Here is an 18,215-nt window from a genome sequence, read left to right on the forward strand (position 1 = left end):
ACCATTGGGAATTCTTACGGACTCCCTGGAGTCGCAATAGACCTTACCTTACTACTGAAGAACTTCTTCAAATCGTTGAAGTTTTTATTATCTTTCTGGAAATTTGTGTGAGATCTTTTATGTTTTGACATGACCTTTGAACTCATTCCAAATAATCGCTTCTAGAAAACCTTCTAACGCCATTAAGAAAAATTTACGGATTAGGTATTTTCGTGAACATCGAGGAACCTGCATTAGCTCTTAAGTATACTTACGGAGTAAGAATTCTTATTCACTGTCTGTGGAGTATATGGACTTCTAAAACTAGTTGAGGACTGCTTGAAATTAAGAATACAATCCCTACAAGCTCACATAAATCTATGCAGCACTTATAGTAAGCCCAGCAAAACATTGTAACCACTGCAATACTTGAAATAATTTGGTCTGAACACACTGAGGTCGTTTAATTTTGTCGATTGTGGCCTTCGGTTTAAATAAAGCAATGGTCCCATGGAGAAATATCCAAAAAAAATAGGTCGTTTTTTTAAGAAGGGGCATAACTAGTCTCAAACGCTAAGGGGAGCTACACCTACTCTATTTATTTTATCGATTTTTAGTTGTTTTTCAAAAATGGTCTTGGAGTTCCAGCATTGTTTTATTTATAGAAAGTTCAACTACTATCAACTAGATGTCAGACAACTGCAACAAGCAATGAAACGTAATAAGGAACATCAAATAGAGTTTTTTGAAGAACTCGTGGAAATATGTTAGAAGATTCCTTTGCATATTTTTTATATGAATCCCTTCAAGAAGACATTCAAATTAAACTTGAGTGAATACGATACAATATACCAAGTTTTGAAGCGGAGCTTTTTAAAAAATATATACTGAACATCCATCGAGGAGCTCCAGGATTAAAACTATCATGACAGCTTTTTTTAAATATTACGGGATTTTTTTTATGTTTCAGTCAAAATTCTGAAGTAATTTCTGGACAAAATTATTAAAGATCAACCAGAATACTTCCTGATAAAATTGTTTTATAAACATCAAAAGCAGCGAATGTAAAACTGAAAAATTACTATTGACAACAACTTGCGTCCGAGCGTAATTATGGAGTATCAAGCGAGGTTTAATGTGGTTTAATTGAGACCATCGCCACCTCGTACATGAGGTAGACCATATGATGCTTTAATACACTGTCATTATCTCTACATGACCATTCATTTGACCACCTAAGGACGTGAGGATCGACCAATGACTTTATAAGCTCATCATCAAATGGAATTCTGAATTACCTACAGAATCTTGTTTAAGGATTATGCCGATGCTGTAGAGTGCCGTCACAGGTCAACAAAGATACTATTCGGGGTTTTCGTTTAACAAGCTTTCAAATATCTGAATTAAATGGCTAAAATAGGCCATAGTTATAGTTCTGAACTATGGCCTATTTCAGCCATTTGATTCAGATTCGACTGCTTTAGATAATTTTCAAACATTTGGGCATTACATTTTCATCAAAAGGTTATGTGATATATTAGGTTTTTCATTATAGTTGGTTACTGACTGATATTAGCAGTAGTCAGCAATTTAAGTCTATCAAAATATATCGCATTAAATGAAATTTTCTTACATCATAGGTACACAAAAATAGTTTTATAAGAAATGACTCTCGCGATTGATGATTAAGTATTCAAAAGAACTTTTCGTACTTCTTTTGTTTGATGGGAACATGACTCAAATGCTAAAAAACTTCAAAAAACTCAAAACGACTCCGACACAAAACCACTGAACTAAATAATCTAAAATATTAAAGAGGACTTTAAAAAAACTATTTGGATCAGTTCTCAACAGTGACCATTTGAGCAACGTGGCTATGGAACCTCTGTTATTGTTTAGTGATGAATAGAAACCAACTCGATTACCATGGGGAACATGAAAAGGGCCCGGAGTAGACTTAAGTCTAGAGACTCCCTAGAGAACTGCCACACAAAAAAATAAGCTTTATAGCTTGATGGTGGAGGTGGTTGTCGACTGTAACTACCTCGGTGTATTGTTTATCGGCTATGCAGTCTATATTAATTCTGATCCGACGTTTCAGTACCTTTATTGGTCCTTTTTCAATGGATTAGAATTGGTACAGAGTTGCATTGTCATAAGTGTCCTTAGTTTAGTATATTGCTCGAGTTTTCCCTGTCCCTGTTGTCCCTGACTTTCCCTGACATTCCAGGTCCAAAATGAAATTCCCTGACTTTCTCTGACTTTCCAGGTTTTTCCAGGTAGTCGACACTCTGTAATCCTGATAATTATCACCTTCTTACTTGCTGTTTCATGAGACAAGTATGGAATAACGTAGTGTCTGATTATGTCAAACAACACTTTCCCAGAAGCCAGCTGGATCGGACCCGTAATTTCATTGGAATGTCGATCTGGAATAGACTTCCGACTGAGATCAAAGCCAAAACTTTTATTTCATCATTCAAAAAAGCTTCAAGAGAACAATACATTAGAAAAGAACTAAACCAACAACCTCTTAATACCTATTGCCATTTATTAATTCTTCCAAATGTAAAGTTCCGTGCAATTTCCTTGACCCGAGTTTTTATTTTCAAAGCCTTCCAATTTCATCATAACGTACAAGGAACGAACAAGAAATCACTTCTAGCCGCACCGCGATGCCTTCATCGTTAATAGGAATACTGTCTAATACGTTGACACTATCATGTTATTTAAGGCTCTCTCGATTCCAAAAAGTGAAAAAATATTGTTTTTAAGTGTTTGGAAGGCGAAATACGTGAACGTAAAGGCGGTGAAAGTTATTTCATAAAAATCATTGTTGTTTGCGATGTTGTTACCGGAATGAATAAGAACGACTAAAATTTTCAATGTTTTTGGGGTGACGAAATAGGGTCATAAACGTGATAAAATAGGGAGTAAACAAAATCGGGTCAACACTGTATTTTTATTTTTTTATTTATCGGATATCGATCCGATATCCAATATTTTCAATCCCGATATATCGCCGATACCGATATAACACCAAATGAATATCGCCGATATCGATAAACCTTCAATGTGCACAGCCCTAATTTTTACCACTGCGATCAGTTTTTTATTGTGCCCAAGACCAAGCAGACGCAGGCTTTCAAAAAATAAATTATTTTATTGCTTGCATTACTTCTGAGACCATTCCAAGCAGACGACAGCTAAAGCTTAAGCTAGAGCTTGATTGACTGCCCGTATTTGCTACTCCATTATGACCAGATCAACTGTTCTTGCACAAAGAACCAACAGATGTTCGCTTGGGACTAGCACTCATCTTCAATGTTAGGTCAGACTGGTGCCTTCCGCGTAAGAATGCAAGTCAATGTAGGGAAGGGGAAGGAAATGATGATGCAATCACTCACCTACTGTAATATACCACTGCACTTTCCACGAGTTCAAGCGGAATTTTATTAGAATTTTTGGGTGAGGTTATCGACGGGCAGAGGTTCGTCTTGGTTACCGTGTTGCCCAGCTAATGTGATAGGAGATTTTTCGCTCATTTCCAATTCTAGCAGTTACTTCTAGAATAGTATAGGATAGAAATGGAAACGATATGGAAGTCCATTTCCTGTTCTAGCGATTGCTAGAGAGACATGAGAAATATAGAGAAAGATACAAAGTAGGAGGAATAGGATCGAACCCATGACCTCCTGTGTATGAGACAGAAGCGATAGCCATATGACTACCAAGCTCGTCTCCACCAAGCAGACGACAGCTAAAACAAAGGCACTATTAAATTCATCCTTTAATAATACCGCCTTTCATATTTCTACCACACTCGTTCGGGAAGATCGCAAAATGAGAAGGAAAATGTTTGACTTCGACTAGCCTTACACTACAAACGAGTGTCGTATGAACGCACGAGATAATCATCATGTGTGATTTTTACAATAAATTATAATGGATTTCATAAACGCTCCGTATGATAAATGATTTATAACAATATGAGAGTCATACTGTGCTCATATGAATATATCATAATCCTGAAGTATTTAATTGTGATTCTCATTTTGTTTTATAAGGAAATACGATATCTAGTACTATGTTTGTCTTAACCAGTTTTATGATCTCAGTGATAAACGGAAGTATGTTGGTCTGTTTCAAATTCTGTAGAATACAAACAAACAAAATTGAGTAAACAAAAATTATAAACAATTTACGTTTTGTTCGGACCACTTAGGCTGTGAACCATTTCAGCGATTCGTTCAACTTTTAGTTTAAATTGGACAGTTCAATGGTTATTTCTCTGTGATTAAAAATAACCTTGCTCCGGAGCAAGGTTTGATTTGACAGTTCGATAGTTAAACTTTGTTCGCGAGAAAATTGGCGCCAAATCTATTTTGTTCCAAATAACTATCAATCTGTCAAAACTCAAATGGGTCGGCTTCGGGGTAAAATTTTAACCACGATGGGAAAATAACCATCAAACTGTCAAATTTTAACAAAAAGTTAAACGAATCGCTGGAATGGTTCACAGCCTTAGAAAGCCACGTTCATATACGTCATAATTATCGAGATTTTTCGCTACTTACCCTCAGCGTTGGATAAGGCACCACAAATCTGCACTTTTGACCAAAAGATCAAAGCCGCTGTGTTTGCTCCACAGCAATATTGATAGCAATAGGTATTTAATATTCAAATTCATTTATTTAAAAAATCCTTTGATTACAAGCAAAGCTTCAGCCGATTTGTTAAGACTCGACAGCAGCTTCTGTTCGTAGGCCATTTCGCTTTTACATTGACTATGTTGTGAAGTTCATAAACGTGTTGTATAAAGATCAATTGGTCGCCTTATGAAATACAAACACGTTCAAACAAAGCAGCAACCGAAGCGCTTTCTTGGGGGCGGAGTCAATGTTCGTCAAACCGCTTGACTGGTGTGTACGTTGCATTACATATGCACAGTATGGAAAGGATTTCAAGGGTTGGAAATACTCGTTCATACGAATGAAGTTATGAAAATCGAATGTTTAGTTTCCTCCTAACGGGTGGTCACCAAAAAACGGGAGTTTTAATACTTCAATACTTTTCTATGAGAACATTATTGCTTTCAGAGAAATATTTCCTTATGTCAATGAATGCTTAGAATATTCAATCGCCCACAAACATTAACTCCAACATGTTCAGTTGTTTCAAACATGCCGTCAAAACAGAAAGGATGCGCGCCGCATTGTACATTTTTTTCAAGCAAAAAAAATTGTGGGAAAAGTACACGGTAGACAATTTTGAACAAGAAAATGTTTCGAAAACTGTAAAAAGATTTTAAGCAGACTAAGCTCCATTGTATTCAAAGATGATTGGAAGGCCAAAGACACGAAGCAACTCATCAATAGGATCAGAAGCATTATCCGGAAGTGACCGCCGTCCAACGGTCATGTGATACCTACAAGATTAAACTACGCCGCATGGCGGACTACGGACCATATGCTATTATTCATTAAATTAAGTTTAAAGATTAAGGCCAACGTCATTCTTTTCATTCCCGCTATTTAGTGGCCACCCGTTATAGATTACTATCATAGCTTGCGATCTACGTCGATGTTGTGTTATAACGTCGAGTGCGTTAGCATAGGCGTGAGCGTGATGTATTGCTTAATTGCGGGTCGGGGATACGAACTGGCGAAAGGGCTTTGGTTTTAGTGGGTCGGGTGGAGCCCATCCCCACACTACCTGAGTTAACCTCCTACTGAGTTTACCCTTGCTAAAAAAAAAACCTATGAACGCTTTTCCATATTATTAGCAAAGCCTTAATTTACATCACGAAAAAAGAGTTTTCGCATTGATCTCGAGAAACCCCAAGGCGCAGAGAAACAGACGTCTTTCTCAACACATAATCTATCGTCCACCTTCTTAACGGTGGATTCAATTTTTGTAGATGGTCCTTCAGCGACCGATGGCATTTCCATCGAGTTTGCATGTCGACGAAGTCGTTTTTTACGCGGTTTTTGGGATTAACGATTTTTTTACGTGGTACATATCCTCCGCGTAAAACCCAACTTCAGTGTATTTGTTGAGCCGTGCATATTTATTGTTGCTTTGCTAATCACGACTAGCAACTATGCTGTTTACAAGCTGCGCTAATATACTTTATAAAGTATTTCGATGAAATCATAGTTGATCTTAATTAAATTTATGTATGTGCCATTTGAGATTCCAAGAAACACAATGTCCGAAAATAAATATATGATGTGTAATGTGAAAATCTTTAATTAAAACCGGGTTTAAGCGTATGGGCAAGTAGCATTTCAAACAAATCTGGGTTGTACAAATTAGCCCTTGGAATAGTATTTCGTCATTTCCTCTACCTATCTATTTCTCCATAAAAAAATTAAGTCATGAATTCTATAAATCTGGCCGTAAATTATGAATTGATTCACTGAACTTAAACCATAAAATGCCATAAAATAGGTATTCAAAACGGATGAAAAAACTTTAAAATTCAATAAAGATAAAATAAATACTCTCGTTGTTGTTTGTTAAAGAATGACTAGACCAAAATGATCGTTTCTTCAAGAGTTTTAAGTTACGGTTTTGTTTCTTAAGGTGAGAGAAATAGATTTCTCTTCTTTTTTTTCATTGCGAGATTCCAGTAAGTACGCTGATATACTCGATCACGTTCAGGTGTCATGTTATTACAGTTACTAGTAAACAGTCTATGTTGTGAAGTGAAAAGCTGCCCTAAGTCTAAATAGATACATCGAGAGCGTGTAAGATCATCGTTCGGTTTGTGTGAATTAAATTTCACATTCAGATAAACAACATAATAAAATAGATATCTCTTCGTTCACTGTGTTTGTATTGTTTGCTGGTGTGTAACATCTACTACTCATCAAATTTAAAGGTGTTACATTGTTCGGTTACATGTACGTGCTTTTATTACTCTTTCGAAGTGTGCTTTCTAACTTGTGTGATCCTACTTTCTGACCATGGTCAACCGTTTCACGGTTGGCAATGCGAGAGAAAAGCGAGGAGTCGTAATCAGACCACTGGAGGTTAGTAGTGTGTTTCACATAAAAATAAGGCAACTGCTTTTCTTAACTTGTTCTTTCCGATATTTAGTTTGTTTCCATCTCTGTTAGATCAGTTTAGTGGTATGTTATATTGTTATTCGTATGCGTTTCCATGATTGTATGCGATCCATTTCTGTGTTAATTCTTCCTAGTAGTTGTTTTGTATTTTAGTAACTCGTAATTTTGATTATAATTTCCACATGATTACTATTCTACAATGTAAAATCTATATTTAACGATATCTTATGTTATCTAAAATATTTGAGAAATGGTAAATAAATATGAATGTATGAAGATTAAAAACAAAATGAGATTACAACCAAAGGTACATCTTTTGAAGAACATATTCAAACAAATCAATGCAATTAAAATCACACTCAAACGTAGTAATTTAAGCGGTTCAAAACTCAAACCTAAGCCTCGGAATGGATCTGTGTTGTGGGGGCGATAACCGCACAGAGCAGTGAAATGATTTACTTCAACATTAAAACTATATGAGATATGCTGACATGAGAGTATTTTGTGAAAAATGTTTGTTTTTACCAAATGAAATGGCCTTATATTGCGAATAGTTTAACGATTAAAACAAATTTTGTATTTTTATTTGGTAGGACAAACTTACCAGTTAAAGCCAATCATTTTTAAGAGTCTCACGATTTTAACAGTTTCTTTCCCGCATACTTTGAAAGGAATGAAAAATCATGTATTTTTATTCGCCAATCAGCTTTTTTTCCCTCAACTTCAACTCTCCGCATATAATTATGATAATCAATAGAAACGAATTTCGAAGAAAATCAATTCACTCTCGGATCGCCTGATAAAATTACAAACTAAGGAATAAGTTGAAATTTTAAGTACGTATTCAACTAAAACAAGTTGTACCAAGATATAAAAAATAAGAATTCTAGTTCTCTCTTAAAAATCAACAAAAATATGAAAACTCTGACAAAATTGTAACAAACTATGATTAGTTTCGCTCTACCCTACTAATTGGGAAGTGGAAACAAATATAAATAAACGACCGTAAAAATGAACGTTCCCAAGCAAAGAAACGTTGATAGGGTCGAATGATCTGCCTTCCTATTTTTCTCTTCTTTAAACTGATTGTCCTCTTCGCTGATGCTTCTTCTGAGAGGACTGTTGACGATCTTATCGCCGCTTCCCGCATTACTTTCCCAAAATTCGATTCTCTTGCTCACAATCTTCCTTCCCGTCGCAGCCGGATCGTCCTCCTCCGAGTTGATATTGAAATCAACCACCGTCTTCGTCTCCGGCCCGGTCGGGGTGCTGTTCAGATCGTTTATGCCCTGGTTTGCATTCGTCGGCGTGAACGCCGTTTCCTCGTCCAGTGAGTTCATGCTGGACTCGGAGTCTTCGTAGTCATCGCCTTGACGGCACCGGAACTTCCCTATATCGCTGTCGTATTCGCACTCCTCGACAATCTCGTTCAGACCTGCTCCGGACTGGTCCTGTCGCTTGTTGGCGCTGAACTTGGTGCTGGGGAACTTGCGCTTCCGGCGTCCACCGCCGCCGCCGTTGTTTCCAGCGCTGAGATCCAGCGAATCCGGAACGTTCCTTCCATCCCCACCTCCGTCTCCGACGTTCGTCGACGCACTCGCGTACCGATCAACCTCACTATCGCTAGCACTAACGGCCCTAAGCCTAGCCTGAACCCTCATAACGTCCTCCCGTTCGGCCAGTGCCTCTATCTCCTGATCATAGTGGTAGTCTAGTTCTGGATTGGCGCATTTGGTGTTCGGGGCAGAAGTGTTACGTAGCAAATGGTTATTAGCAAAGCTATGCAAGGGATTCGGGGAAGCTCGGTGGTAGTTACCGTTCGGCTCCTCGCCGTCGCAACCATTGGGATGATGATGGTGAACTTTATCTGCCTCTGCTGTTGTTGTATTGGTGTTGGCTGCAGTGAGTGTACTGGGTTTACCGGTGTTGTTATTATTATTATTGTTGTTGATGGTCATGGAAGGTGGTGGGGGTGGAGGAGGAGATGAAGGGCGTAGTACCGGGCCGTGAGCCATCAGTTCGGCACAATGTAACAGCGCAAATACCGTACGAAACATCGCCGATGGATTCGGCGGCTGGACGTTATCCAGTTCCGGTTCGATTTGCGACTGTTCAAAATCTGGTGGTACATCCGAAACTGCTGAAGCTGCTGCTGGTGGTGGCGGCGGGGATGGTGGCACGATATCCTGACAGGAGCATATCAACTCCTGCAACCAACACCAATAACAACAGGAGAGAGAGTTAGTTCCGCATGATCAGAACGAGTTTCAGCTTAGACCTTAGGGTTGTGTATATATTGGCAAAGGACTACATCTATACAAGTACACAACAGAAAAAAGACAAAGTACCTTCCTTTCCGACAAACTATGTACAATGATGTATGATATCGAAAGTGAAGGTATGTAGAAAATGTGTAAGAAGCCAACCCTATCTAATGCGCAAATAGCTCCAATTGTATATACAAAGTGATGGGTATTGTTTTTCAGATCAGATTGTGTGCTACCTCAACAGTAGGTGCATTTGAGTTGATTTTTGAGTGATGGTTTTGTTAGATCTACCCGGAAAATTTCAGTTAGCCAAAAAGTTATACTTCTAATTAAAAGTTAGTAAAAGAAAGAACCACCCTCAAAATTGAAAAAAAATACAGAATTGAAAGAGCAACCGAAAATAAACCTCTACTATTAGGACCAAATCATGGGTTAGAAACTACTGAAGAAACTGAAAATCTTTAGGTACAATCGTTTATCAAAAATAAATATCAAATGCTTGATCGAACTCACCTCATCGACACCGATCCTCCGACAAGCGTCCAGGAAGTTATCCACATTCCGACGACACCGAGCCATTGTAAGTTTGGGCTGAAAAGTATAAATAACAATAATCGTTGAAACTTCAAGAAACACTTACTTCAAAATGTGATGCACGATATTTACAATGGTTTGCTCTATTCGTGGAATATGATTACTTTTCGTTTTTGTTGCCGGTACATCAATAAAATTGGTCAAGACAATTGGCGAACAAACGTTGCAAGAAGAAAAAAGAAGCATAAAGATGATATTAAAAATGCACGGGGAACCATACGAAGAAAATTTTAAAACTCTTTTTAAAAATTCTAGAAGCAATTTAATTAAAAACGGTTAGCAGTGCGGGGTCGGAAATTTCTTATACTGTGTATAAAGTGCAATATCACTAAATAAAATTTTAAATCGAAATGATGTGGTTATTATACAATATAAGAAATTTCCGACCCCGTACTGCTAACCGTTTTTATTTAAATTGCTTCTAGAATTTTTAAAAAGAGTTTCAAAATTTTCTACGTATGCTTCCCCGTGCAATTTTTTTCGAATATCATCTTTTCTGTTTCTTCTTCTTCATGCAACATTAGACTGCCAATTCGTGACCAGCAGGGATTTGGCGACCCCTCCCGTGTGTGCTGCGACTTGTGGGGCGAAGACTACACTGATGTGTCTACGGGTCGCAAGCGCATACCGCACCATATCGTATGCGGCTGTTTGAGTAATTGCTGACATAATGCCGGTAGACATCCTTCTGGAGGGAGGGACAAAAGGGACTCGGTGCAAGTGTGACGTTGCAGGAGAGCAGTCTCGTGCCTCAAATGGCAAAGAGCATGAGATACCGCAGTCAGAGGTCGTTGGACCCACAGGCTAATTTCCCATGTATCGTGTTGGGTCAGATCAACTTCCACAGGTGTTTCCTGAACATGGCTGTTTCAAGAAGTTTTTGCATAGGTTCGGGTTCACAACGAAACGACATGCTGCTTGTCAGCTCATTGAGAGGATGTGCCGGGACGAGGATATTTGGAATGCGGTGAACACAGTGGCTCAACTGATTATGTCGAAGGTGCAGCGATGGTAACGTTTTGAACAAAACCAGCAGCTGCATTAGAGACCTGTGATGCTGTGGACTCCTACCTGAACCCGGCAACCTACAAAACGGCTTATTGGACCGGTACTTCTTTACGGACGCGCATTTGGAGTTTTCAAAGGGAAAATGCTGCGTAGCATTCATGGCAAACGATACGCGGAGGAGGCGAATGAACCATGAGTTGCATCAGCTGTTGGGAGAATCGTCCATAACACTGCGAAAATCTGACGACTACGGTGGGCCGGGGAGGTAGCCAGAATGTCGGATAGTAACCCCGTGAAAATGACTGAGACTGAGACCTTTTGAGGAATCTTCGATCGGCAAATACCATAATAATTCCGTTAGAGCACCTAACGTTCGAATTAGGCGTAATTGGGACGCTTAGTTTTTTCTCGCACGACGGACGACGTGGGAGTCAAGGCAGCAAGGAGCAATGTGTCAACCAAATAGATCTATCGATCAACTGGTAGAATGCCCAATGCTGTGGATATTTCTAGCCTTCATGGGCATACATAAATGTCATCGTCCTACCTTTGGAACGAGGCAGTCTGTCCGCACTGTTTCCTACCCGACTCTTCATCTGGAGATCAAAATCTGCCCGCAGTGGAATATTAATGATTACTTGAATAAACTTCCCAATTTGAAGCTGTAACGCACGGCAGCTCCCGTGGATCATTGACCTACCTAGGTCAATCGGGTCACATGAACCGCTCCCTTGGAGGAACGGTGGGCCACCAAGGTAGGTTCCAGGATCCAGCATTTTGTGGTGATATTCCGTTCGACGTACTTCAATTCAAGGAAGGCCTCCCAGTTGTCGGAGTCCGTCTCCGAGACAGCAAGCGTGGAAAACATCTCTTGCAGCTCTCTACTGGGCATCAAGTAACCACTATTCGAACTCGGTCACCGGCCTTGCCTCGCCCCCGAACATCACCCGTAGGCCAAGATGGCGCCATCACCTTAAATGCACGTTAAAACGAAGCACACCCACAACCCTTCCCGATCTCAGCAAAACCATCCTTGATACCGCCGTTGTCTTCATCCAGCAAACAAAAACGCGTCGTGTGGTTAATGCGCGAAGAAGGCCCTTCGAGCGCTTAGTAGGCCGGTCATCCTGACAAGCTATGTGCTCTTTAGGCATATAAAAACAATGCGAATTCTGGTCAATATTTCTCGAAGCTAAGAGAAAACATTGCTAATAAACTGGATTGTCGGCTTTAAGTCACATGAAAATGTTGATGATTTCAAATCATTGCCAACGTTTCGATCCGGGGGTTTGGATCTTCATCAGGGCTCGAGATTAGTTACCCTGTCTAGTGAAGCATTGGACACACGATGGACAGTCAGGTGGATTGAGGTAAACTGCACTAGCTTCATTTGCTTCAGCACCATTAACAAGTAGATGGACAATTCCTCTCGCGACGTCACAAAATACCGACTTATCTCAATGACCTCTTGCGTATCCAAGGTCGTCGAGAGGTTGGTGAACCGGCGGCTACACGATTCGGTTTCCGACAGTGCGTGTTCCGCCCGGGTTACATACAGATATCTGCTTCACGAATCTGGAATATATTCTACCAATACGCATACAAAGATGACAAATATGCGGGCATGTTATCCCTTGATATTTCCAAGGCTTTTAATAGGACATGGGCCCCTTACGCCCTCCATCAGTTTGGCACGTGGAGATTTTCCGGCAACGTCCTTGATTTTGCCGAGTTATTTGTTGCCATGAACGGTGTGTTTCCTTCACTCCCCCGCAACCACATCTTTATCTACGCTGATGCCATCTTACTAGTTATCCTTGGTGATACTAATCCTTGGCGCTGCCATCCGCTGGGCTAGCTTAATGGGTTCCTCAATGACTGCCAGTAGTGCGTCTGAGGACACGTCGGAAGATGAAGATATCAGCTGTCCAGACAAAGTAGGTACAATGGGCTAAAACATCAGTCCAGTTAACGAGCGCCGCTTTTTAACTGGGCTGTCGAGGGGATTTACGATGCATTGTTATGATCAATGTTTTTCATGGAACGACAACAATAAACCATTTAGACTCCCCTCGCAGTCTAGTGTTTGTTTTTGATTTTGGCGAATAACCGCTTTTTACCTGGGCTTTGGCCCAGTTAGCGAACGCCCAGTTTAAAAGCAGTCCAGTTAAAAAGCGCCCAGTTAGCGAACTGTTGCTGTATTAAGTAACATCTCATGCACCTTCCTGCAGCCTTTCCGTCGACTTAAAGTTAATTGTAGAACGAGAATCAATCTGGTTCAGACTCTCTCAAAAACACATCGTTTTAACAACAGGATGCTACGATTAAGGATAAGGCAGGCCATCATCGAAAGCCACCTGCTCTACGGCCTGGAACTCTCCTACATTGTCCACCGTTACCTCATCGATACTCTGTCCCCGACCCTCCACCAATGCGTTTGAGCCGCTTCTAGTCTAGCCGAGTCTGCCTGTGTTGTGTTGAGGCAGGCATCCCAACGAAAAGTACCTTCAAAAATACGTGTTTAGCTTAATTAGCTTGACTGAGCTGATTAGGCGACGTACCTTTAATTGAAGGAACTTTTGGTTACTTGGGATGTTGCCTGTTCGTCATCGTGTGCTGGAGGCCATCAGCCACGAGGCCGTCTCATTCGCCACGGTCACCGTACAGGATCTCTCTTCTTATTCAAGGGGACCGGATTCTGCACACGATGGCCAGTGTCGGTCTCCCCTCAGTTGTCAGGGTCCATTGGCATGGAGGGATTAGCTACTCATCTACGGCCAATATCAACAGCTCTGTAGATCAAAATTTCTGCAGGGGTAACAACACAGTGACTCTTGGAAAGTCGGTGGCTAAGTTTCAAAATAGAGAATTTAGTAACCACGAGCACTGGCGTAACCGGGACAAACATGGCTGTTTCGGACAGCCTCCCGGACATCTGTAGTATCTTTTTCGCCGAAGGCCTTTATTGTCGCCACTTACCCGTCAAGGAAACTCGTTCTTGTCTTGAACGATTCTGCAAATATTATTTCCACACTACAGAGAGAGATGCCTAAACACCCCTGAAGTATTTTGCTGAAAAGCTCCGAATACGACATTTGCTAGGATCCCGGCACACTGCAGAATACCTGGTAAACACTACGGCAGACCTCCTAGCCGGCGTTTGATTTCAAAACCGCCGTCTTCCGTCCCACTTTACTTTGTAATTTAAATTTTGCCTATTGAAGGTCCTTAGATTGGACCTTAGGGCAATTTTCTAGTCCCCTTTCCTACCAAGGGCCCCTGGCTCTGAATAACATCAAAAATGGTTTGAAATGTAAAATTATTTCGATGCACAAAAATACTTTAAATAAATAATCTTCATTAAATTAGAGTGTGATACTGAAGATCTATAGTAAATAGAGAAGACCATTCGCATAAAAAAGCATCTAAGTTCAAGGGTTAAGTACATTCAACCGCGTGTCACTCACCACAGCCGGCGATGGGACGTGTATGCTGCCCACAGAACGGGGCCGCACGTGATTCGCTAGATGGCACAACACAACCCCATCCGTTAGCGCTGGGGCAATGTCCTCCGGCAAGGTCATCTTCAACCGTGTCTCGATTATCTACGGGAGAAACAAACGCATTATTTTAGCATGTGGAACCTCAAGATCCGGAAGGACAGATGTCGAACCTGTCGAAGCTGCTCGATCAGTTCGGTTTCCTCCTTCTGCTTATCGAATTCGCGTCGCATGGTAAAGCTTAGCTTATCCGTGGGCACATCCCGATTCCATGAGACAGTTCTGAAACGATGAGACAACTATTACTTGAACAAACGTACATCCGCCATTGCGACATACTTATTCGTTTTCTGTCCCGGTTTAGCATTATTCACGTAGCCAACGGTGGCCGTCAGCGGTTTATGACTGCCATTCGTCGGCGGTAAACCACTACCGTTCACCGTCGTCGTCGTTGAAGTTGGCTTCGGAATCGAAGAAGGAACATTGTTGTGCGTCAGGATACCGCTGGACGCCTTACAGGGACTGTTGGGCTTCACGTAAGAGTACTCCGTGCAGCTACTGTTGGAGAGCGCTGTTTTTACCGGCGTGCCATTCGGAATGGGAATTTTCCCGTTGGAAACCGTGCCCGCGTGATTCCCGTTGAGATGCGTCGGCGATTGGCTGGATTGATATGTTGAGGTAATGTTGCGTGAAGGTATGACCTTCTGGACCGGTCGTTTGTTCGGCGTCGAACTTGTGCTGCTGTTCGATTCCTCAAACGGTGCCACCATGTTACGGTTGGGCGACAGCAGCGGACTAGAACCGGGACCGGCCGGATTGAAACCGTTGTTGTTGTTGTTATTGTTATGATTGCTATTGGCATTGATTTGGTTCAGTTTGTGGATGTTAGTGTGATGGGGAGAGAGCGGGGAACTTTGGTTGCTGCTACTGTATACGGAAGGGGAAGGAGTGGTGGCTAAGGATTTATTGTAAGGAGAGAAATTACTAAGCGGCGAATCGCCAGCAGATCCGCCACTATCTGGTGTTTGTGCCTGCTGCTCTTTGGGTCGGTAGACGTCGTTCTGGCTACGCTGCTGACGAAGTGCTTCTTTGTATTCCCTAAAGAATTGAATGCATAATTTAGAAGAATAATCCAAAACATGTGGAATTTGATCGTACCTGTATGTTTGAATATTACCCAGTGATCGCATCTTTTCGTCAGCCCTTATGCCATCTGGTGTAACATCCCCTTCTGGAGAAATGTCGTTGCTGGAATGAAGACTTTATCATATAAAGATTCTATTATATAAACACATTAATCCAACCTGTTATTATTCGACAATTTCTTCCGTTCCTGCTGATCCAGCAGCGCGACGCCCTTCCGAAATTCTTCCTCCAACGTTCCACTGCCGCTACCGCCGTGGTAGTCGTTACCCAGCAAACCTGCGAAACCACCGTTTCCTGCAGATGATAACAGATTATAATAACCGGACCCGCTCGATTGGGGTATCTGTGCCGTAGACGAATGTGATGATGCTGGGGGAGGTTTACCAGCAAAACCAGTGTGCATTGGAATGGGTGACCATTTGGGCGAACCGGTGCCGTAGTCGTGCGGATCGTCCTGCGACCAGCGCTTACCATCAAATCCACCATCACTGGTACTGTAGCCAGAGTCAACGTGTGCGCGTCGATTCCGCGTCCCATCCAGCAGGCTTCCGGATGAATTTTTCGATGACAGTGCCGATCTCCGTAATGTGGCATGACCATCCAGACCGCACTTGGACTTTTCCTCTTTGGCTGCCGCTGTTTCGAGGTATTTGAACACGTGCACCAGACCTCGCACGCAAAGCTGCAATTGCATAAAGAAATTTAATTATCAAGAAAACACCTCTAATAGAGTGTCAAAAGAAACTTACACTGGCGGGTGGGGAAGTGAGAGGATTGTTCGACAGTTCAAGATCGACCAGCGAACTCATCAGTCGAAGCTCCACCGGCAGGGTGGCAATCTTGTTACTGCTGATGTCCAAAAACACCAACTGCAAACAGGTGAGATCCCGGGGCAGGTAGACCAGTTGATTGTTGCGCAGGGTGAGCGACCGGAGATTCCGCAGGTCGCCCATCCGGGGAGGAAGGTGCGTAATTTGGTTGCAGGCGGCATCGAGCTCGGTCAGTTCCTCCATCCGGCCGAGCTCGTCCGGAAGCGTGACGAGCCGATTGTTGGACAACAGCAGCACTTGCAGTGGCAGGAAGCATATTTCGCGCGGCAGTACCGCCAATTGATTGTTTCTAGGAAATGCGAAGAGGTGGGGTGTAATCGTTAGAAATCGAACTGGCCTGGCAGTTATAGTATGCGTAGTAGGAAACTAAATTGGGTCGAGGGGGCAATTAATTACAGTTAATTAATTTGTGCTATCTACCGAGTCTCTCTCGTTAGCACTGTTTTCTACGACGACGTACGTACACGTACGTGAATGCTGGGAGAGAACACATGTAGGGTAGAATCAATGGTGCTGATTGATAATTGCAGACAAACAGTCGATTCATCGATGTAAACGGATTAGAATAACAGTCGATTAGAGTTGCGAACTTTTTGCGTGGGAAATCGTTGCTTTTCAAGGAAAAGTATTATTTACGTGAGACGATTCATTATATTATTGACTGGAAAAGAAAACGAAAATTTTCCATACCAAAAGTTTTGTTTTTGAATTCCATTAAGGTGGATAGTTATTCTTAGGACAAATATTTGGCAACAGTAACCTAAAACAGACTTATTTCTGCAACTCAATAAAAAAACGGTCAGTAGAAATTGTTTTACTGCATTTATCGTTATCGAAATATTTGTGAAAAATTTCTTAAAGTGACTAAAAAAAGAACAAGTAAGCGGGAAAGACGATCTACCATATCAACATTTTAATTTTGTATTCTATTGATATTTGGTTGCAAGCCTTCTCGACGACCTTCAGCAGTATTAAATGCCAAAGAGTTATTTAATTGATCAATAAAATATTTATAGCAACCGCTCCAGCAGCTTCTGGTAGCATATAATACGAATACGAGACTTACCTTAAATCTATGTAGGTAAGCGAGTGCAGTCCCCGAATCGTATCCGGTATCGAGCGTATCGTGTTGTGAAAGACCAGCAACCGTTCGAGGAAGGCCAGCGATGTGATGTCCTCCGGCAGCTCGCAAAACCGATTGCGGGACAAATCTGCGAAAGAAGAAGAATGAACCGACCGATAAATATAGAAACATTGAATATCAGATGGGCATGAAGGATACGATAAGGGCAAATCGATTCAGTTCTTTGGCATGCAAAAATAGAGGTTCCATACACTAACACTTTGCATATCGGGTCGGAAGGATCTGCCGGCCACGCGATTTGACTATAAATGTGTCTCGAGCAGGGGGGTGCGTGCTGTCACGTACATGACATAAACAAAGCCACAGTTCAGAGCGCGGCTAAGCGAAGCGTTATTTCAAAATACACAAAAAGTTAACCGAACCAAAGTCGTTTGTGACTTGCAATCGACACCATAACTCGCAGCGTCCGGTGCCTTATGGAAATGGATCAAAGCGAAACTAAGTTATGACTATTTATTTTTATAGTTTTACGTCTTCCGAGAAACGGGTAGCAGTGGCGTTATTAACCCTCTCCCGCCCATGGTGTCTGTGGTGCACCATCAAATTTTGCACCTTCTAACCTTCATCGAATTGTTTCAACAACAAAAAGGAATATTGGACACATGTTTATGGTTCCATTAGACTGGAAATATAATCAATTTTGAGTACAAATAGTGAAACTATTGAAAACAATC

The 18,215-nt window shown here is 41.4% G+C and overlaps 1 protein-coding gene across 7 annotated transcripts in view; it reads right to left on the reverse strand.

Annotated features, from left to right (window-relative positions):
- Nucleotides 1–18,215, reverse strand: part of LOC134213075 (leucine-rich repeat and calponin homology domain-containing protein) — a 197,248-nt gene that overhangs the window by 9,128 nt on the left and 169,905 nt on the right. For 5 of the 7 annotated variants that reach the window (XM_062691634.1, XM_062691633.1, XM_062691632.1 and 2 more), the window contains exons 3-11: nucleotides 17,464–17,608; nucleotides 16,317–16,686; nucleotides 15,726–16,249; nucleotides 15,580–15,669; nucleotides 14,761–15,519; nucleotides 14,595–14,703; nucleotides 14,389–14,526; nucleotides 9,833–9,910; nucleotides 7,169–9,259 (exon numbers count right to left, since the gene is read on the reverse strand). In XM_062691634.1, the coding sequence (XP_062547618.1) occupies nucleotides 8,021–9,259; nucleotides 9,833–9,910; nucleotides 14,389–14,526; nucleotides 14,595–14,703; nucleotides 14,761–15,519; nucleotides 15,580–15,669; nucleotides 15,726–16,249; nucleotides 16,317–16,686; nucleotides 17,464–17,608 (3,452 nt within the window). In that variant the 3' untranslated portion in view covers nucleotides 7,169–8,020. Of the gene's footprint in view, nucleotides 1–7,168; nucleotides 9,260–9,832; nucleotides 9,911–14,388; nucleotides 14,527–14,594; nucleotides 14,704–14,760; nucleotides 15,520–15,579; nucleotides 15,670–15,725; nucleotides 16,250–16,316; nucleotides 16,687–17,463; nucleotides 17,609–18,215 lie in introns of those variants that run through there. The other 2 variants (XM_062691636.1, XM_062691637.1) reach the window with 2 other exon arrangements.

Source organism: Armigeres subalbatus, chromosome 2, assembly GCF_024139115.2.
Source record: "Armigeres subalbatus isolate Guangzhou_Male chromosome 2, GZ_Asu_2, whole genome shotgun sequence".
NCBI lineage: Eukaryota > Metazoa > Arthropoda > Insecta > Diptera > Culicidae > Armigeres > Armigeres subalbatus.